Genomic DNA, 22,366 nt, shown 5'->3' on the forward strand with positions numbered 1-22,366 from the left:
ACAGTAGTTGATAATCTACCAAAATTAAAGAAAAACAAAATAAAACAAAACCCCTGAAGATCAAAAATCCCTAGAGTACCTAGAGCAAGACCAAAATAATAATAATAACAATAAATAATAATAATAATAATAAAACACCTAGACATATTATAGAGCAAATATATTCAAGGTAAAGATAAGATCTTTTTTAAAATTGTAGAAAAATACACACTTGCATACAGAAGATCAAAAATAAGTGTTAGACCAGATTTCTTGTTAGAAATTTTATAAGCCAACAGGCAATGGAATGCTATCTTTGGATCGCACCAAACAAACAAACAAAAACCAAATAAATAAATAAATACTTAGATCTAAATCTGACAATATATGTTCAGGATGTATATGCTCAAAATTACAAAACATTGATGAAAGAAATAAACCTAAATAAATGCAGATACACTGAGTTCATGGGTTTTAAGACTCAATGTTATGAAGATCTCAATTCTCCCTGAACTGATCCGTAGATTCGAGGCAATAACAATCAGAACACCAGCAGACATTTTTTGTGGGAAATTAAGATTCTAAAATCTACATAGGAATGCAGAGGACCTAGAACAGTCAAAACATTTTTAAAAAAAGAAGAGCAAACTTAAGGATTCCTACTAATTTACCTCAAGACATATGATGAAACTATGGAAATCTAGGCAGTGTTTTGTTAATGTGAGCACAGACATATATTAATGGGACAGAATAGATATCCCAGAAAGTCTTACGTATATATGGTCAATTGATTTTTGACAAATTTGCACAAAAAATCAATTGGGAAATAATATTATTTTCAATGAATAGCACTTGGACAATTGAATATCAATATGTACAACCTCAACTATTACTCTACACTATATGCAAAAATTAGCTAGAAATGAATCACACACCTAAACAAAAGATCAGAAGCAATTACAATTCTGAAAGGAAATAGATAAAAGCTATTTTTGATATTGAGTTAGGCAAAGATTTCTTAGATATAATGTAAAAAATACCAACCATAACAGTAAAAGTGATGTATTTGACTCTATCAAAATTGGAAAGTTTAACTCTTTGAGAGACACTGTTGAAAATTTGAAATGTGAACCGTGAGGGAAAGTGTTTTCAAAATACACATTAAATAAAAGACACGTGTCCAGAATTTATAAAGAATTCTTACAATTCAATAATGAAGAGATAAATGACCCAATAAAAACTGGGGCTAATATTTGAGCACACACTTCGCCAAAAAATAAAATAAAATGAATAAATGGCAAGTAAGTACATGAAAATATGTTGTATTACTGTAATTCTTATAACTCCAAAGAGAAAAGTGCTGGAAAAATGATGGGGGAATACCAAAAGGACTCAGGAGCCAACTGAAAGTGACCACAATGACCAGAATCGGGACAATTAGAGCAACAGAATAAATAATGACAATATTAGATTATAACCCATACTGTGAAATAAACATCCCTGAATCAATACTGAGATAAACAATTGAATAAGTAAATGGAGGAGAAACTCTTGGTCCTCACAGTAGAATTCCAATAGACGTTCGAAGAAAGAATGCAAATAGAAAATCACTACTGGCAAACACCTCAATGAAAGTTGTAGGCAAGAACCATGAGTGGATGCTAAAATTATTGAGTGAAAATAGGATGAAAAACAGAATATTTGCCTAGTCTCAAAGTATCCCCCGACAGGAGCCTTACTAATCTGTAGTTAGTAGTTTCCTTGCTGAAGGGATAGGAGTAACTTTACGTGGAGAAACTGAGCAGATGCTTAACTAGTGATCAAAGCTGCATCGCCAGGAAGAGCACTGGTGGACGCCAGGAATTGGACGTCGAATATTGGTTATTTTCCAGCTAATTTCCTTTTTTCTGGTCGGGAATCTACTCCTGGATACCACACTGCATTTAGCTGTCAGGTATCCTCTAAGCTGTTAGCGGTTCTTCAGTCTCTCTTTGTCTTTCATGACTCTGGCACTTTGGGCAAGTACTGGTCACTCCTTTTAAAGAATGACCCTCAAATTGAGTTCTTCTGATGTTTTTTCATGAATTCCTTCTGGTGCATACCCAGGAGCAGAACTGCTGGTCACACGGCCACCCTGTATCTAAATTATGGCGGAACCGCGGAACGGCCACCCACGGCAGCTGCGTGTGCCACGCGACATTCCCATCACGGTGCTGGCGGTCCCGATTTCTGCACATGCTCGCCAAAAGCTGTTATTTCCTGGGTTTTGCTTTTTATTTGTCGTAGCCATTATAGCCATCTGGCGCTGAGCTGGTGGGAATGCAAAACGGTCCAGGCGTTTTGGAAGATCCGCAGCCGGGCAGTTTCTTCTGGAGTTGAGCACACACTTGCTTGGGACCCAGGGACCCCAGTCCGAGAGAGACCAGAGGGGACAATGCGTGTCTGAGAGAGACGTGCACCTCTCATCACTTAGGTCTTTGTGTGGACCTGTCAAATGTCTACACCTAAATGCAGCTTTATTCAAAATCGCCGGAAATTGGGAACACTCGAGTGACCGTCAGCCGATGAACGGACAAGCAAACGGTGGCGGGTGCCCGCAGTGGACAGCCCAGCCCCGGAAAGACACGAGCTAGGGGCGTGCAGCAGTGTGACTGCGTCCCACAAGCTCGGTCCCGAGTGCGAGGAGGCAGACACAGAAGGTGTGTCCTGTACGATTCCATTTTTAAGGCAGTCAGGAAAAAGCGGAACGGCAGCAGAAATTAGAGGGGCGGGCGCCAGCGGCCAGGGCCGGGGAGGCAAAACAACCTTCTGGGGTGAAGGAAACGTCCTCCCCTGTGGAGATGGCTCCCCATGTGTCAAAATGCACCAGACTTTAAACTTAGAGCTGATGAATTCCATCGCATGTAAAGCATGCCTTTTAAAAGTGGCTGATTAAAAAACAAAGTCGCGCGAGACCCAGTTCTTCGCTCCACGCCCTGCGCGGGTCTGCCCTCCCGCTTCGGTGTGAGGGACGTGAAAACGGGCCCGCCGCCGAGGGCCTCCCGGCGTCTGAAGACATGGAGGAAGATGTGGACGTGGGGGAAACTGAGTCAATCTCCCACTGATGGCAGCAGCGAGCGCTCACAAGGCCGCTTGTTTTTTGATAGGTGTTCTCAGCTCCTTGTCCTTCCCGAACACCTTCCTCTTCTTCAGGTGACCGCTTTCCTTAATTTGAACATAAAGAACATACCCAGTTACTTGAGAGTCTCCGCTACTTGCACTGTTATTGATTACATGCCAAAGTGCTGCTGCTGGAGTCTTCCTAGAAGTACCATATTCCAGATTCCTTACACAAATAATTTTTTAAGAATGAAAATTTCATGCAAACATTTTCTTCTTTTCAAATTTCGAACCTTAACACTTCTCCGGGGAAATCCACCAGCCGGATGGATCGCGGCGGCGAGCGCTGCGCAGTCTGGGTGGCCTTGGGCGGCGAGCTCTCGGCGTGTCCCCGCCTCGCAGCCCCTTAGACGGAACGCACTTCGCGCGTCCCGGGAGGCCCAGGGAGACAGGCGACACTCTCGTCCTCTGACACTTGTGCGCGTGACTTTTCCCTGATGGGGTGGGGGAGAGTCTGTGTTAAAGAAATAAACTCGGTTTCACTTTATTCCCAGCGTTGGGACAGCAGCTCCTCAGGCAGTGGGTGAGAGGCCTTTCAAAGAGGAGGAGGAAGGAGAAGCCAGCAGGAGAGGGAGAGGAGAGACGGAAAAGGACAGAGAAGCCCGGCGTGGGCAGGCCCCGTGGCCCCGGGAGATCCAGGAAACCCAGCGCGGCCACCTTGGTCAGTGAGGGGAGCCGGGGCTCCCGGGTTGGGAGTCCTGCGTCTTCCCTGCAGGCAGATCGGGAAATGAGGGAGGGAGATGGAGTCGAGTAAGATGTGCAACGTTTGGGGGATGGACACGCTTGAAGCTCTTACTTGAGGGAGGAGGGGGGCACGGGCAATATATGTAACCTTAACACTTGTACCCCCATAATACGCTAAAAAAAAAAGAAAAAATATAAAAAAACGAAGACAACTCTTTTTAAGATGGATAGCCTGGACAAGTGACACATGGTCCCACGTCCCTGCACACACACACACTCACACACACTCACACACACACACACACACTCACACACACACTCACACACACTCACACACCCACACACACACACTCTCATACACACACACTCACACACACACTTTTTCTCTCTTTCTTCTCTGAACGGGGACGTCCCGTTGCTCTCTCTCCTGGTCACTTGGGACAGGCCTGTAGCCTGCTGACCTCTATAAAAGAGAAATTTGCCATGCACCCAGAAGTGCCCCCCCAGGAGTTCTTTGACGTGTTTTTATATTCAAGATGTAATCGGTTGTAACACACAAGTCCAATCCCAAGTTTACTGCTTAATACACGTTAGGTCAGACCTGAGTGTTTATTTAGGTAAGTGTTCAGGACTTTTTAAGTGAAATTTTCAACTCATGAGTTTAAAGTTTGCTGAAGAGCATTTTTGAAACACAAATACTGTTTTAATTTAAGATCTGCTAAAGCTCAGAAGTGTCATGGGGAAGAGAGACCATAATTTCTAATTATCAAGTATTGGGGGGGTGATCAATTCGCATGACCTTTTCAGGAAGGTTTATGACCAGGCCACCACAGGGCAGGGGCTTTACGAGGGACTGGGCATGTGTGGTCACCACAGGGGCCCCTGCGCCAGATTGAGGCAGAGCAAAGAAAGTCACCACCCCCAGCCACCCCCCCCCCCACGTCTCCTGCAGTCCTGGCTCTTGCTACAGTGTCACCAAGCATCCAAGTGTGATGTGACACTCAAGTCCCCAAGCAGGGATTTCTGTTTCTGAAAACAGAGCTGAGGGGGCGTCATATTGAGGGAGCCATAGGGTTCACTTCACAGAGGGGAAACTGAGGCCAGTGGCAGGGAAGGGACTAACCCAACATCGTCTTCTAGCCAATGACAGAAGACAGAACCCAGACTCCTCCTACTGCTGTATCTCTGCTCTTCCTGAAGCCTGGGGCCCTGGCTTTGTTTTGCTAAATGTCTTCTAGGATAAACAAGCATTTAAACTGCATGCCTTCCCATTCTTGACTAGTGTATCTAAAAGTGAAAACAATGGCAGGCAGCAGGAGGTGGTGGGTACGGTGACCTTGCTAGTTAGCCCCAAGACAACCTCCAGGGGACTCAGTCCAGCTAAGAGAAGTTGAATCCGGCTTCTCCTCTTGACTCCCCTCTGCTCCCTCCTGTGTCCTCCCCGCCCCCACTGCTGACCTTGGCCGCTGGGCACCAGGCTGGCTGGGCGCTGGGCTGGCCTCCTGGCTGGCTGCCAGCTTAGAACTCTCCTTTGCTTCCAGATGCCTCCAGAAGGCAATCCAAACTCCATAGCTGATCCTGCGTTTGCTGCAATTCTGTTAATACCTACTGTTCCACCCGCCTCCATTAGCTGGGACACTTCTGCAGGGGACATTTCCTCACCAACGCTTGCATTACTCTGGGGCATCACCTGGTCAGAAGAGCTGGTTACAGGCTCGATTCCCTGTCCTTACTGACCAGTTCCTGGACTCATGGGTCAATTCCCCAGCACGGGGCAAAGGAGGCCAGTTAAGTTTCTATTTGATTAACATTGTGAGCTCATGGGTTTGTTTGTTTGTTTGTTTTGTTTTTTGTCATATTTGATATGTTCCCAGGCATTGCAGTCATCCTCTTATTGCCTTAAAATGTGGAGACATCTTTAGGTCCCTTCCTGAGTCCTCGTGACTGACCCCAGTGGTCACCAGTACGATGAGATGGCTCAGGCTTCTCTTGTTGATGTCTTACCCCGACCTTAAGTCAACCATGTCTTCAAAGAGAGACCAAAGTCGGACACCAGCAGTGCTCACTGCCACTGGGTGGCTCAATGTTCCCAGGGTTTTTTCAGTCATCAGGGCCAGGAAATACCTCCTGGGTCCGTAACTGCTATTTCCAACGGAGTTAGAATTATGTGGTTTCATTTAACGTCTTTTGTTTTACATTCGTATCTCTTGATTCCCAGAGACGTGAACATAATTGCTCATTTGGTTTAGCTTACAGTATAGTTTTGGAACAACAATGGCAATTTTATTACTAGAAATATGAATACTGAAAGGTTTGAAAGGTTTAAGCCTTTTTTTTTTTTTTTGCAATTCCGTTTGCCTTTGGGGCATATCTCGCTGGGATGGAAGTCAAACTGTGGTGTTTAAAGCTACCTTCAATCAGTCATGTTGGCATGGTCAGGTCTTCAATGAGATACAAATTTGATAAGGTACGTTTGTTTGATTTTGCTCTTAACTCTTTAGGGATTTCCATTTCTTTCATTTTGATTTCTTTTTTTTTATATAATTATGTAAAACATGTACATGGTTCCAAAGTCAAACCTACAAAAACAAAGTTTATTCACAAGAGCCTGGCTTCCATCCCAGCCCCTACATCCCATCCTCTGCCATTCTATTTATGTCTTGTTTCATCTTTCCATTGTTATTTTTAAATTGAAATTTGGTATATATTCCAAGTTAGAAAAAAAAAAAAAACCCATAAGAGTCTGTTGCAAGAACAACTTTGATTAGATCTCAAAGGCATTTGCAAGCCTGCGCCGAAGGCCAACGCCAGACCCACGCTGGGAGCGGATGTCAGTGACGTCGGGAACTCAAGGGGGTGGGCACCCCGGCGTCCACTTTCCAGACCACAGCCCAGCAGTGTGGGGGTCCCCGCCAGGAGTCCATTAGAGCAGCCGCCCCCAACCTTTCTGGCACGAGGGACCGGTTTCAAGGAAGACAATTTTCCACAGCCCAGGGTTGAAGGGGTTGGCTTTGGGGTGATTCAAGTGCATTTCATTTATTGTGCAGGGAAACCTCTGTGCTAGTGACAATCTGTATCTGCACCCGCTCCCCAGCGCTGGCATCACCACCTCAGCTCCCCCTCAGAGCACCAGGCGTTAGATTCTCATAAGGAGCCACAACCTGGATCCCTCCACGAGCAGTTTACAGTAGGGTCCGCGCTCCTGTGGGAATCCAATGGCGTCACTGATCTGACGGGGGCGGAGCTCGGGCGGGGATGTGAGCGACGGGGAGCCGCTGCTAGCTGAAGCTTCATCGCTGCTCACCTCCTGCCGTGCGGCCTGGTTCCTAGCAGGTCATGGACCAGCACCAGGGACTCCTATCAGGGACTGCGGTCCACAGCACCAGAGAGAACAGGACCCGTACTGGCCCGGTCAAGCAAGAAATGACTCATCAGAGGCTACCATGGGATCATTTGTGGAGCTGAGTAGACAGGCTCTAGGTAGAGCTTTCGAGACTGACTTCCAAACTGTACTGTGAGACCCGAGCCGCTGCCTCTTCCCATCAGGAAAACAGTGATGCCGGAACCACCCGCAATCAGGGGGGCTGCTGCCACCACTGCTGCCTCTAGCCCGCAAGACCCGCCATTCCTGCTGTGCTCTCCCCAGAAAAGGATGCCCAGGTTGTGCCTCCAGACGTCCAGGGACTGGACACTGTGCTGCCAAGAAAGCCAACTAACTCCCCCCTGGGCTGAGCAGTGGCGTGCAGAGTGTGCACCCGTCTCCCCTCCGCATACCCGGGAGTGCGTCTCAAGGACCAGGGCTGCAGGGGCCTGAGGAGGGGCGCGCCCACCTTCTCATCTGCTGGGCTTCAGGCAGGAATCCAGAGTAGAAGACAGATGGACCCCGGCCCCCTAGCCACGCACAGGGAGGAAGGGGCTGCCGGGGAATGATGCTATTAAACTTCGCCGCTGCAGCACGGGGCGCCAGGGAGAGCTGCTACAATGTAGCCATGCCGTGTGCTCTACTGAGTGATTTTTCAAGAGGGAATTTTTCAAGGGGATTTTTAAAATTATTTTTTTATATTGATTAGACTCTACGTCATTTTTCTTTTTCTTTTTTTAAATTGATATACTAGTTGTATGTATTTTGGGGGACATGTGATATTTTGATACCAGCCCCTAACATGTAATGATCAGACCAGCGTGAGTGGGATTTCCATCACGTCAAACGTTTATCTTTTCCTTGTGCTGGAGACATCATAAACCTTCTGTTCCAGCTGTATCGAAATGTACAATAAATTATTTTAACTACAATTTCCCTACTGTAATTTCGAATACTAGAACTTACCCCTTCCATGTGACTGTATTTTGTACCTTTAACCAACCTCTCTCCGCCCCCTCCTCCCTGCCTTTCCTGGCTCCGGGAACAGCTAGTCTATCCAGGCCACCTGACAGCCAGGATTTTAGCTCCCGCACGTGAGGGGAACATGCAACATTCATCTTTCCGTGCCTGGTTTATTTCAATTCAACATAACGACCTCCTGGTCCATCCATGGTGCTGCAGATGGTGGGCTTTCTTTCTTCTTTAAGGCTGAATAATATTCCGCCGTGTGTATAACACATTCTCTTTATCCAGTCGTCCGAGTAGGTTGATTCTGTATCTTGGCTGCCGTGAACAGTGCTGCAGTAAACACTGTAGTGCAGATATATCTTGGATATATTGGTTTCCTTTTCTTTGGAAATACACCCGGCAGTGGGATTGCTGGGTCACATGGTTGTTCTACTTGCAGGGTTTTTTTTTGTTGTTGTTGTTGTTGTTTGAGACAGAGTCTCACTTTGTTGACCAGGCTAGCCTAGCTCACAGCAACCTCAATCTCCTGGGCTCAAGCGATCCTCCTGCCTCAGCCTCCCAAGTAGCTGGGACTACAGGCATGTGCCACCATACCCGGCTAATTTTTTGTATATATATTTTTAGTTGGTCAGTTAATTTCTTTCTTTTTTTGGTAGAGACGGGGTCTCGCTCAGGCTGATTTTGAACTCCTGACCTTGAGCAATCCGCCCGCCTCGGCCTCCCAGAGTACTTGGATTACAGGCGGGAGCCACCGCGCCGGCTACTTGCAGGTTTTTGAGGAAGCCTCATGCTGCTTTCCATAGTGGCTGTGCTACTTTACATCCCGACAGCAGTGGGACTTTATAAAGCGGATCCTTGCCTGTACATGACGTGGCCTTGGGCTCGAGGTCCCAGCCTTCGCACGTGCAGCTGCCCACCGCTGGAGCCGCTGCTGTGATGTAGGCAGACGACTGGCTCTTGGACTTGATGCCCAGAAGGTGTTCTGAATCCCGTCACCAGGAATAATCGTATTTCACTACGGGATTTGAGAAGCATCTTAACCACTGTGTTTCAAGACTGGAAAAAATGCCTTTTCAGTTACCCTCCCTTCCAGCTGTGATGTCACACTGGCCATCGGGCTGGGTGACCGAAATCCTAGTGGGACAGGGTGTTGTCACTGCTCAAAATAAAGCCAACCATCTATGGTCCAAGAGCAGCCTTTTTCCTGTGACAAGGTGTTTCTGACATTCAGCAAAGTGAGGCCAAAGGCCCCTACAACTTACACATAAATGTCATAACTATGCCGGATAATTTTCAAGAGCCTACCGGTGAGATTTGTGAATTCTGAAAATAATGGGTCACATTCACTGCAATCTACATCTAAGAAAGAATAACTCAGAATCGAGGCACCGACACTATTTTGATAGACAGCGCCAGGGGCGTGCCGCGTCAGTGTAAGGCTAGGGTCAGGGCCACCACTCCTATTAGCAGCGCAGAAGCTCTTGATACATGTCATTGATTCGTTAATGTGATTGATTCTGTCACACAAATACGGGCTGCTTTGCTCATCTGCTTAAGCTTTAGTTCACTAAATTCAAGTGGAGATAACCCCCCAAAGCATCATGGTCTGTGTGCTGGAGCCTTTTTAAATACCGGTTTTCTGTCTCTGAGCTCCATCAAGACCTTCATAGAGTTAAACCACAGCAGGGTCTGCTGGGTAGCACAGGTGGCCTCACCTGCGCTGGCCTCACCTGTGCAGCTGTTTGGACACAGGGTAGCAGCGATGGCAATTGCATGTGTACATTTGTTGTTTTATATAGCTTCTGAGGGCTTGTCAACATTTTTTCAGATCTAAGCAAGTACACACTTTATTATGCCAATAAAGCCCAGGGACTGCATAGCCGTGCCCTGTTATGGAAGAGTGTCCCCGGGTGACAATCCCAGCAGAGTCATGTTGTACTGCAGCAAGATCAGCGCCAAGCTAACAGCCGTCAAATTGGCTGTGAAAGCCTATCAGCTCCTCTTACTTGCTGCCCCTAGGGAAACATGCAAGAGAAGAATCTTTCAGAACACCAGGCCATTTTTTTTTAAGCAAAGTCACATGAAACAAAGCACGTTTTTTACATACATGAAAAGAGGCATCGACATGATTTTCCATAACCAATAACGTCCATGAATCCTTATTGCATGGCATTTAACACAGGTTGGAGTGAGCCTGGGTGGTCCTGCAACGGACATTCACACACAAGTACATTTTGTCATGTATGCCATCAATAAGCTGGTTTTATTAGCCTTATCACTGACTTGAGTTTTAAAAGAAAAAATTCAAACTACATCAAACTCAAACTACATCAAAACTCAAACTAACCCAAGTATGATTTCCTAAATTGATTACTTTTTCATGTGGGGTCCAATTCAGCCAATTTCCCCTCTCCCTCCCTCTTCCCCCCAAAAAGTGAAAAACAGGGATCATCACTCCCCCCCCAGCCTGCAGGTGACATCAGAAATGCTGGTAAACATCAGGTCACTGTGCCTTATTTTATCCCATGAAAGTGGGTCACTGCCCAGGTAATGACTCTGAGAAGCTGACAATGGAGCTTAAGAAGGGCATTCCAAGTTCTGCCAACACTGGTTTTCCTCAAGCAATTACCTCGTCACAAAGTGTCCACTGGGGTCTCTGGTAAAATCCTCTGTGCCCACCTCCCCAGCAAAAGTGAGCCTGAGCCCGAGTGAGAGCTCCCCACCCTGGGGGGCACCCCTGGGCCCTGGGCGGCTCAGGACCTAACCAGACTGCTCAGCTGAGCTGTTTTCCTTTCAGACTAAACTGTGAAGGGGTGGAGGCCAGGGAGAGAGAGAGGGAGAGAGAGGATGAATATGATAGAGTCGGACAGAGAGACAGAAACAGAGAGAAACGACAAGAGAATGACACAGCCACACACAGGGCTTAATCGGCCTGCAAGGCAGACTCCTGCCCTCCAGGTTTGGGAAGGGGAGATGCCCCCGGCTCATGTAAGCCTGGCTGGAAATGGGGACCTGGGTCCCTGGGCTCCCCAGCCTGAGCAACCCTCAGCATTGGTAAAGAGCAGCAAATGGCTGGGCTGCTGCTGCTGCCGGGAAGACAGGGGGGGCCTAGCTCCAGGAGCAGGAAGGCCCCAGGGCAGACAGGACAGCTGGGGACCTGGCTGCTCTTTTTTTAATTCCTTACATTTTGGAGGGAATTGTAAACAAAGGTATATGGAAAGCTATTTTGCTGCGCGGGATAAGCCCTGGGCCTTCCCGGGCGGTCAGGCACCGCGGGCTGGGCGCAGGGACTCTGGAGCCTGTGGTCCTGGGACTGTGCACCCTGCGGGTCGCCAAGAAGCTTGGTCACGCGCGTGGAAGGGCCTGGTCTTCACAGTGCTCTGCCTTCCCTGATGGACTGCTGGGGAAAACGTCCCCGAGAGCGGCCAGAACCGGGGTCCTCGGAGACCGGTGCTAACGGCCGGTGCACGGCGGCCCACGGGTTTCCCAGCGCTGTGGTCGCGGCCCGCGGGCCCCACCTCGCGGCCCGCCCGGCAGGCCACGGATCAGCGGAGGCCGAGCGCTCCCTGGCCGGGTTCAACTTCAACAACAGAGCCCAGCCTGCCCTCGAATCAGGCGGCTCGCCTGACAGCCGGCTCAGGCCCCGGCCTAATTGAGGCTGGTCACCTGGGAATAGGTTCAAAGGCATCAAAGCCGTAAACCACCTCCAGGCCCGGAGCCAGAGCAGCCTGGCGAACAAAGAGCCCCGAACCACTTCAAACGCGCTCGCGCTCGGCATCCAGATGGCGCGGGGCTGGGGTCCCCCGTGCTGCCCACCGAGGCCGGCCCGCGCCCCGCGCCCCAGCCACCCTCCGGACCGGAGCTGCCCGCGGGCGACCAGTGCAGCGGAGGCCGGGCCCCGGGCAGCCCCGCGCAGTCCCCTCCATCCACTGCTGACTCGCGGAGCGGAGGGGAGCGCAGAGGCTGGGGCGGGTCAAGGCGGGCTGGGCAGGAGGGCGCGCGGGCACCGGGCGCTCCCGCAGAGGCTCGCTGGCTGTGGCGCTTAAGTTTTAAAGCACTTAACAGGAAGGTTCCGGAGGGGCGTCGGTGCCGGGGCTCCCCAGGAAGTCGGGTTGAGACACGGTCCCCGACACCTAGACTGGCCCGAGCGGGCGGCACCTCCGCGGATCTCGGTGGCGCGTCCGTGGGGACCGGCGTCTTCAAGGCCCCCCGAGCGTCCACATGCCCGCGGTTGGGGCGCCGGGAGCGCTCTCCGCGCAGCTCCCCGCACCCAAGGCCGGAGCTTGCGGACCGCGGCACGGACTAGCCCTGATGCGCGCGCAGGCGCGGCCTAGGCACTCAGGGGTCCGGGTGCGCCAGGAGGCAACCGTATGCGCCCTCATCTCCGGGGAGCGCATCTGGGATCGGCCTCGCCTCTCGCGCCCCTCGCTCCCAGGGAGAGACCTCGCGGCCGGGCGGGGCCCAATCTCCCCGTTAAGGTGCAGACAAAGACGGGCTCGGGCCGGCTGGGGGCTCGCGACGGCCCGGGAGTGGCCAGCGCTCCGGCTGGGGGCGCAGGCGGCGGGCGAGGCCTGGGCCTCCGGGGTGCCCACCGTGGCCCTGGCCGAAGGGGCAGGCAAAACTGAAAGTGCCGCGCCGGGGGCGGGGGCGGCCGGCGAAGGCCCCAGAACTTGTCCTGCCCCCGGCCACCGCGGCCAATCAGAACGCCGCCCTCCCTCCTGACAACTATTTAGCAACCCAGCCCGGCTAGAGTTTCCAAAAAAGTTAGAATAACTTCCTCTCCCGGAGACCTCGGTTTTGCACAAGCCGGCCTTGAAATCAGAGCCTTTCAAGCAGCCCCGGGCGCGTGTGCTCGGCGACCGCGGGCTCGGCCAGCGCCGCGCTCGGCGCCCCGGCGCCCCGGCCCCACGCGCGCCGGGCGGGCGGGCGCCATGGAGGAGGGCTCCAGCTCGCCCGTGTCCCCCGTGGACAGCCTGGGCACCAGCGAGGAGGAGCTCGAGCGGCAGCCCAAGCGCTTCGGCCGGAAGCGGCGCTACAGCAAGAAGTCGAGCGAAGATGGCAGCCCGACCCCGGGCAAGCGCGGCAAGAAGGGCAGCCCCAGCGCGCAGTCCTTCGAGGAGCTGCAGAGCCAGCGCATCCTGGCCAACGTGCGCGAGCGCCAGCGCACGCAGTCGCTCAACGAGGCCTTCGCCGCGCTGCGCAAGATCATCCCCACGCTGCCCTCGGACAAGCTCAGCAAGATCCAGACGCTCAAGCTGGCCGCCAGGTACATTGACTTCCTCTACCAGGTCCTGCAGAGCGACGAGATGGACAGTAAGATGACCAGCTGCAGCTACGTGGCCCACGAGCGCCTCAGCTACGCCTTCTCCGTGTGGCGCATGGAAGGCGCGTGGTCCATGTCCGCCTCCCACTAGCGCCGCGCCGCCCTCCGGACCTGCGCGCCAGGGTAGGTGCTGCGCGGCGGGCGCCCTGCGGCGCGGGGTGGGGCGGCCGGGCCTGCGCACCTCTGGGCGTGGAGCCCCGCGGGCCGTGGCGCCGCAGATGGGGCGCACTTTCCTCCGGGCAACGGGCGGGGGCCGGGCGGGGGCCGGGCGGGAAGCTCCCGTGTTCGGGGCGCCCTGAGGACTTTTTCAGGCTTCTGTGCGCGGTGTCAGGTGGGAACCCGCGGACGGCAACCCCCAGCAGGGTCCAAAGGCACTTCTTAGACAAAAGGTCGCATTTTCCATTCCTGGCGGTATGGGGGTATCTCTTGGTGACTGTGGTGGGGAGTAGGCATCAGGAAAAAATCTTCTGGGGCCGGCCGGGCGTTGGGAGGTGGGGACCCGCTCTCCTTTGCGTCCCTCGTAGCGGAGGCCGCCGGCGAAGCTGCCGCAGCCCGCTCGGGCTGCGACTGTGGCTCGGCCCTCTCCCCGGGGAGCCGCAGAGCGCGTTGGTCGGCGGACACGAGCTCTCCACGGCTGCTCACGCGGGGAGTCCTGGCCGGCGCCCCGGGCGCCCTGCAGTCGGCTCCTGGCCGGCCCGGGGGCGTAGAGGTGCCTGCTGATGGCGCACAGGTTTGCCGGGGGAGGGCAGAAGGACCCTGCCTGGCGCTTGTGGGAGCTCCGGAAACGGCCCCGTGCGGAGGGCGCAGGGACCAGAGCGCCGGGGCTGGGGGCAGGCAGCTGCCCGCAGGCACATGGAGCTGACCTAGGAGCGGGACCCTTAGGTCCCATCCTTGAACCTGGAGTGCCTGAGAGGGGCCTGCTCTGCGCCCCGCGGCCAGCCCTGCAGGGGAGCGCGAGGGGCCAGGCTGGGAAACCGGTCTGGGGCGAAGGGAGGCGGTGCGCGCGGGCCCTGCGCGGGGAGCGGGCGCGGGGGACTCAGCTGCCAGGAGCGCTCGCTGGAAGTCCTGGTTTCCTCTGGAAGAGCGATCAGGGCGTCCTGCACCGGCTCCTTTGCACCGGACGCCTCCCGAGTCCCTCTAGATGAGCTCCAGCCGCCCGGCGCCGTCCCTTCCTGAGGGCTCTGCGGGGCGACCCCCTCTCCACGCGCCGGTAACGGAGGGCGCAGGACCCTTCCCCCCGGCGGGCGGCTAAACACCTTCCTCTCCAGCATGCTTCAGGTTCTCGCTCGCCTCGCCGCCGTGTTTTTGCAGAAGTCTCCAGTTCACCCAGAAGGAATTTAGATTAATCCGGAGCGTTCGGCCACCCGTCCTCCCAAGCGTACCCATTTCTTTTTTACGTGGTTCTGTAGCATCTGCGAATCCTGTTGCTCCCGCCACGAAAGGCTGACCTAGCGCAAGTCGGCTTTGCGTCCTTGTTTTCTTAGCTTTTATTTCGGTGTCACTGAAAACTCTTTCGATGAAATAGCCTAAGATAATGACCGTTTTATAGTTTTTTAAAAGTAATTTTGAGTAGAGAATAAATTGTGGGAATCTTCCCCCGTCTCTGTCAAAAACAGATGGGAAACGTCTCGGTCACGTATTTCTCTAGGAAAGAAAGTTTGGGTTGGCTGCGCCCTGCACGCCGCGGTGGACAATACATTAATTCTGGTTTTTGTGCCTAAATTATGAGCTTCCATTAGTTACTCCATTTACCCTCTATACGATCCACGGGCTGCATGGTTTACATCTGAAATAAGAACAAACAGATGAGGCATGTCATCTTTTCAAAACACACACATACAGCTTTGTTTAAGGAAAATGTCAACAGAATTAGCGCTAAGACTGCCCTCCAGAAAATTATTGAGCACAAATACCAGGAGAATTACTCTGATGCAGGAATTTAGTGGGAACATTTAAAATTCATATAAAGATAATGGCACTTCTTAGGACTCAGAGAATTGGCCACAGACCACAATTAAAAATTATATAAAAATAAAAATGCAGTATTTGTAATAAGTAAATGAAAACTGTTAAGAGCTTGTGTGGAAAAAAAATTCTTAAAAATATAATAGATAACACAGTTGGAAAGCAAATGATCTACATGGGGCCTATTTATTTTTATATAACTGAATATTACTGAATAGTTCAGGTAGGTCAGTTTCTTTGGATATATACTCTCTATAAGAAGAAAAGGGAAATATGGAAGTTTTTGATACACTAGCGATTCTGGGAACCGCTTGTTTTTATTTACCAGGCATGTTAGGCAAACATATTTGTATTCTTTTTATTTTTAATCCATTAGTCCCTGTGAGCATAAATACGATCACAATCGGTCTGATTTCCTACAAATGTTGCTAAGTGGCATTTGTTATTTATTTGCACTATCACTAAGAAGCATGAATTATATGTGTAAGCAAAAAATTTATAGACATCTCAGTAAATTGTGATTATAATGTCTAATGAGAGATATTTTCACGTATATGGAAAAATTGTGTTTAGACTAGTAGTAACAAGAACAAAAAACCTAAATTGTCCTCTGACATAAAGGGAAATGAGGACATATGGCGGTGTACGGCAGTGCTGATATTTATCCTGACTTTGTTCTTCTTCGGCCTGGTATTTAAAAGCACAATTAGACAATTAATCATGTGTCTTTGGCCAGTCAGCTGGATTCATCTAATCAAAAAAATCTCAGGAGAAGGTTTAAGTATTCTCATTAAATGCCTGAGCCTTCAGAGCAGGTTCTGACTCCTAGCTTGGAGAGTGGGGGAAGGTAGGAGCGTTACTTAAGCGACGTTTGCCCTGTTCTCTGCTGTGTGGTTAAAGAAAACATCTTCTGTAACTTCTGCAAAGTGTGCACAGATTTTTCAGCAGGTTACCTTACTCAACAAACTGATTTTTTTTTTCCTTTTAGAGAACTTTTAGTTACTTTGGAGAAAGTGCATGCCCCCCTTCACCATCTGATACATGTAAGCCTTTTGCTCCCTCCAGAAAGTTTAGTTCTTGAAAGTGTTTGCTAACTAGCTCTATTCGGGGTGCTGGCTGTTCTCAAAAGAAAATTAATTCCTTGTGGAGGAGAATAGAAATGCAGACTCCCAGTAAAGCTTTTGATTAGTTGGAAGGAGTAGAATGTAAGGCTGAGCTACCTGAAGTATAAGTAATGTTTTGTTATAAAATGCCCGTCAGTAAGATCTGATACAGCGATTTGAACTCGATCTGTGGGTAGTGTCCCCTTAAATATTAGCAGTACTCGCTGAGCTTTGCATGGAGGAAGTCTTGCTACCCGTCCGGCCAGAGATGGACTTCACACGCGGCTGTTCAAGGTTTTATTTGAGATACAGTTCTTCGTCGAGGTTTTCTGAAACTACTATTTTTCAGACAGGTCTCGAGCTGAAAGAATCGTGCTTTCATCATCCTCACTTCACTATATTCTAGATAGACAGCACACATGCTGGAATCCTTTTGCCTGGAAAAAAAAAACATAAAGTAAACTCTTTCTGAGCAGACACTATAACTCATAACTTTAGTTTAAATCTGGGCTTAAAAAAAAAACAAATATTTTAATAAGCCAATTTTAAAGGCTGAACTTTTACGACAGTTTTCAAGCTTTGTATTTATATTAATCTATTCTCACTGGTGTCTTTAAGAACCCTGTAAATGCATGCTGGAATGTCTGTTTATGTTTGTGTCTTTTCCTGGGAAAAGAGAAACGTGCAGCAGAAAGCAAACCAAATACCAGTCTCTCCACTAGCAAAGAGTTCACGAACGAGGCACTAAAACTCAAAGAAGAGATGAATAAGTTACTGCAGCCAAGAAACGGGAAAGGCCATAAAGAAGAAACAGAAATCTAAGAGATGCAGACGTGGATGTTTTCAAAAGGAGAGCCAAGATGAAACAATAAAAACAGAAACTCTTTAAAAAGATATTGCACGTGGTCACCTGGGTCTGCACACGTGTGACAAAATTGCATGGAACTGAACACAGATGAGCTCACGTAAGACTGGTGAAGTCTGTAGGGTCTGGGGGCCGTGCCAGGGCCAGCTTCCTGGTTATGATGTTGTGACATAGTTTTGCACGCTGTCTTCACGGGGGGAAATGAGCAAGGAGGATAAGGGTACTCTCTGTATAGTATTTCTTACAGTCTCATGGGAATCTATAATTATCTAAAAATTGAAGTAAAAAAAGGTATTCCACAAAATTTTACGTCTCTATATTTAAATGAGCAAATTACACAAGAAATTATTACTATGCTTTATTTCAGAGTGATAGACTAAAAATGTGCTTTGAGCAAAAATCCACACTTTTTTTTCCCCTGATGCCATTTGTGTTGCACTTTTCTTCAGAATATGAGGAATCGTAATATATTTCCAATATGTAATTAAGTAGAACTGGTTCCTTGTGATTCTGAAAGAGCAGTGTCCCAGAAATCCCAGAGGAGAAACAAGACAAATTTTAATAGAAATACATTTATTCCTATACTAATAAAAGTACTTTTCAAATGTGTACCTTGAACTGGTACCTATACCACATTGCTTTTTAAAATATTAATTTTATATTTTCTTTCATCAAACACATACACAATTCTAAAGCCAATGATTTAGAGAAATTATTCACCAAGAAGTAGAGAGATTGAAGTTTTAGAATGTGGAGCCAGACACAGTGAGGGGAGGGGCATAGGGTGAGAGAGGGAGAGAGAGCAAATCCTAAACTCAGCTGTGGTCATTTTAAATTAGTGTTTGTCTTAGAAACCTGTTTTGTGTTTTTGATCGGTAGGAAGCCTTTGGATGAGGTTTAGCTGGATTAATCTGTGCCTATGTTGAAATGAGGACAGTGGCATCTACCACGTGGTTTTCACCCTGCTGTAAACTGAGGCACGACGGGACGTTTCCTCAGTGATTACTAACGGTTGTCACATCAAAAGGAGACTTGGATCCGAAACTGAAAAGGCCTGCCTGCAACTTTATTACAGTATGAGGGTAATTTTTGGTGGTTAGAATAAGATAGAGTCATCTTGTACCCAGGGTTTGACATGCTTGAGGTGTCTGCATCATTTCATCCGGGGCTCCCCGAGAATAACGTGATCACGTGATCATGAGTAAGCGGGGACTCGGTTTTGTGAGCCGAGCGCCCAGTGCCCGCTGAGGCTGTCACTGAGCTGTTCCCTATGTCAGTATTGTTTTCCTCTGTCGTGTGACCAGGGGAAGATCTGAAAGCTCGTGTAGAGTTGTCGTTTTTCTTCTCAGATCCCAAGAGCAGCAGCACCTTTACGATTAGGCGAATCCCTCCTTTCCTTGGTTCAGCATTTTCCTTTCACTTCAGTGAAAGACAGGATGGAACCCGAAGAGCTTTCAGTGACCAAGTTCAATTATTCTGGAAAATACTGCTGTCTTTTTAGCTCCCGTTAGTATGCCGGTAAAAAAATAGCCGCCAGCATCTTTTGGGAGGAAATGGTAAATTTAGTTCTGTTGGCTGGCACTGGATTCCCACCTCTCGCTGTTCGACTGGTGGCTAGTCTGCCGTTGTGTTTCTGGATGTGCAGGTCTGCCGTGTGGCAGACCTCTTGACTTTTGTTAACCATCCGATCCTGGCTAAACATCAGACCTCACCCCTGGCTGAGGTTTGTGGTGTGGTCTCGGCCAGGCCCCTTCTGGAGGGCCAGGCGGAGCAGCCCAGAGCAGGAAAACCTAGGGCAGGTTTCGAGCCTTTTGCTGCGCTTAGGGAGTGTTAGGGACCCTTTTGTTGTCTTCCCCGTGGAGAAAAAATACTCGAACTTTCATTGATAATGCTGTTTCTCCATTGCTATGCAGACGAAATATCACACTAGCCTTTCTGTTAAGTTCTCTGTACGTGTAGCCCCCTTCTGAGATCTTTGCCTGCTCCAGAGGCGGGGGGTGCTCCGAGAGGGACAGCTTGCAGAACAAATAAACTCCCTAAAAGAAAACACAGGCCGATGGTTTACAGTCTCGGGCTCCGCTGCCGAGGTGGGTTTCTTTGTCTGTCTTGATTTAATAGTCAGTAAGTGAAATTGCAAGCAGGCAGCATTGTCTTTCAATCACGAGGTCTAGAAATAAATTTTACTTCTTTCACTCATCTGAGTTCCTTAAATAGATTCTGTTTGCAGGGTGTGCAGAGGGGTCAGAAGTCAGAAGCCAGTTGCCTGCTTTGACTGTCTGGACCCGAGGGTGGGAAAGTGCCTGTCACCTGTCTGCTGCTTCCATAACTCAGACTTTAACTCTGCAGAGCAAGGCACGAGGCCGGCTAGCCTGCAAGTGTGCAAAACCCACACTCCTCAGGTCCCTTATGGAAAGTTTGCATGAATTTTAAAACTCGTCGTTAAGGAGATTCTTTTGTCTTGATAAATAACATAGAATCATTTCTTTGGGAAGTATCTAAAAAAAACCTACAGATTGAAAGGGGGAAAGAGGGAGGAAAAGCCATCATTTTCTTTCTCAAATCGAACATCCGCCTGTCTCTGTTCGCATAATTGGCTTTGATTGATTAATATTAATAGCATCTTCATCGAAGATTAATGTTCCTGAAATCAAATAATCCCAAGTTGCATACTGTGCATAGATACTGGTTTCTAACTATTCAAAATCTAAGACTGTGCCCAGCCATCTGAGGTTTCTCTCTTTTGTGATCATCCGTGCGGGGGTCGGCAGGGACCTAAGAGAGAAAGATTTGGTCGTTTGCGTTTTTTCTGTCTGGTGAACATTTTTCTCCAGCAGCTCTCCCCTCCCCCTCCCTCAGTCCAGCCTGCACGCGTGTATTTATTCTTTAGACGAGACAGCATCTTTTTAGAATGGTTAACTGAGGTCCACGTGAGGTTTCACATCATAAAAGTAACAGAGGACGAACCAAAAGGCCACCACCATCTCCCTGCACTGGCGCAATCGATCACACAGGGGGAATAAATACAGAATGGCGTTCCGGAAGTTCCCTGCAGCTCGGGATGTGCCCCCGCACCCCCACCCCTGCTGGGGTGCTCGGTTGACGCCCTCTCCTTGGCCGGCTGTCACTACCCTTTTCTGAAACAATTATTTCATTGATACCAGAAGTGCCCCCAACAGATACCTGTGCCCTGAGAATCCTGACGTCGTGCCCTGTTGTTGTTGGCTTCTCTCGTGCAAAGTGACCTGCATCAGCTGTCCCCAACCTGCACGGGGACCGGGTGTGGGCTGTGGCGGAGCCTGGGTGCAGGGCTGTGTTTCATGGTCCTCTGAGCCAGGACCAAGAGACAGCTCATCGGCAGGTCCCTGTTGTGTGATCGCTAAGCTGTGATAAAGTGTCTGCCCGGCCCCCCTCAAGCAGCAGGAATTTAAGGGTGGGATTAACTTGAGGTTATCTTGCTGGATGTTAAATAATCGCCAGTTCCGAGGACTTCCTCTTAGGTTCTTCTTTTGAGGCCAGAGATTCCTCTTTTAATGAAATGACAAGCAAAAGACAATCGTTCATCTCTCCGCTCGTTTCAGTCCTTGTTGCAGGTACAGTCATCTCCTTTCCTGTTTGATGGCATTTCGGAAAGGAATGGTTTCTTGTAAGTTCAGTGCTGAACAGTCTCAGTTCCTTGGGTCTCCCCGGCAACTCTGCGCATGTTAATCCATCATTTATAATTTGCCATTTGAAAGAGTTAGTTAACTTTTGGGGGAACGATGAAGTAGAAGAGAAAATTAGGACGTGAGCAGGACAGATGACATATAAAGAGTTTCACGGGGTGTCGGGGCAGTGGGGGGAATTGGGGACCCTCAGTGGGAGCACAAAGCCTCCAGGCGCCATCACCACTGCCTGTGGGGGTGACCCCCCCAACCTGCCACCCCCCCCCGGGCGGCCCTCAGAGACATAGAAGTCAGCGATTTGCTGGAAAAATCACCCTGCCCGCTTTCCCAGAAAACTAACACTTTATAAAAAGTCCACCAGGGCCCAAGGCTGCTGCAGTCACCCTGCAGGCGGGAGGGTGTCTGGCCCCGGCGACTTGGCAAGGACCTACAAGGACCTACATACGGAGCCTTCGCTCCTCTGTGCTCCCAGGCGTCCACACGGCCCTTGCAGGGGCATCAGAGAAGTCCCAGAGGGGCCCTGCCTCCGAGGAGCCCGTGACAGTCACAGGTGCTTCCGATGCCAGGGCAAGCGGAGGCTGCAGAGCCGGGGGTTGGGGTCGCTGGGTCTGCTGTGTGTGGGGTGAGGACCCTGCAGGCGGGGGCTCTGGCTGGCCTGGGCTGCTGGGGGGAGGGGCACGTGTGCCGTGTGACTTGGCGGGACCGTCGTCCCATGGCAGGGGAGAGGAGCAAGAGGAAGGATGCTGCTGGCCGTTTGCAAGTAGCCGTCCCCCTTCCCCAGCCCTGGAGGCCGGCCGGGCCTCGGAGCGCATGGTGGCCGCGGCACTGTCTGGTTGTGCCGAGGAGTGTCTGCACGTGAGCCCCGCACGGCGCGGAGTTCGCCAGGGCTAACGCAAGGAAGAGGCCACTCTGCATTTACTTCCTCCCCTGGATGGATAGCGACAGGCGGGACCTGACAGTCAGTGCCGCTGTGAAAGGCCCGTGGCATCTGAAGGCACTGCCAGGGGGAGAGCAGGCCGGGCAGCGGGGCAGAGCCAGCCCCGTCCTTGCCGAGCGGGGCCACACGACCCCATCGTCCTTGTCATGCGGCGTCCTTCTGCTCACACCGCAGAGATCCGCACGGCAATGATGCGTTAGGCCTAACGGAGGACTGACGGAGCGCGGTCCTCCCAAGCCGGCCGGCGTGGGGACCGTCCCACCCAGCCTCCCCGACGGCCGACGTCTTGCCCGCACCGTTCCCTGAGGGCTGCGGCAAGTATTGTTTCGTGTGAATTACACACTTCGACTTTTTCTGAC

The 22,366-nt window shown here is 50.3% G+C and overlaps 1 protein-coding gene and 1 pseudogene across 2 annotated transcripts in view; one reads left to right on the forward strand and one right to left on the reverse strand.

Moving 5' to 3' along the window:
* Window positions 1-11,697: 11,697 nt before the first annotated feature.
* On the reverse strand, window positions 11,698-13,085 carry LOC142872328 (uncharacterized; annotated as a pseudogene).
* TWIST2 (twist family bHLH transcription factor 2) overlaps window positions 12,952-22,366 on the forward strand; it is a 52,287-nt gene continuing 42,872 nt past the window's right edge. For both annotated transcript variants that reach the window (XM_012755738.3, XM_012755739.2), the window contains exon 1: window positions 12,952-13,598. In XM_012755738.3, coding sequence (XP_012611192.1) covers window positions 13,084-13,566 — 483 coding nt within the window. In that variant the 5' untranslated portion in view covers window positions 12,952-13,083 and the 3' untranslated portion in view covers window positions 13,567-13,598. The remainder of the gene's footprint in view (window positions 13,599-22,366) is intronic.

This window comes from Microcebus murinus, chromosome 8, assembly GCF_040939455.1.
Source record: "Microcebus murinus isolate Inina chromosome 8, M.murinus_Inina_mat1.0, whole genome shotgun sequence".
Classification (NCBI taxonomy): Eukaryota; Metazoa; Chordata; class Mammalia; order Primates; family Cheirogaleidae; genus Microcebus; species Microcebus murinus.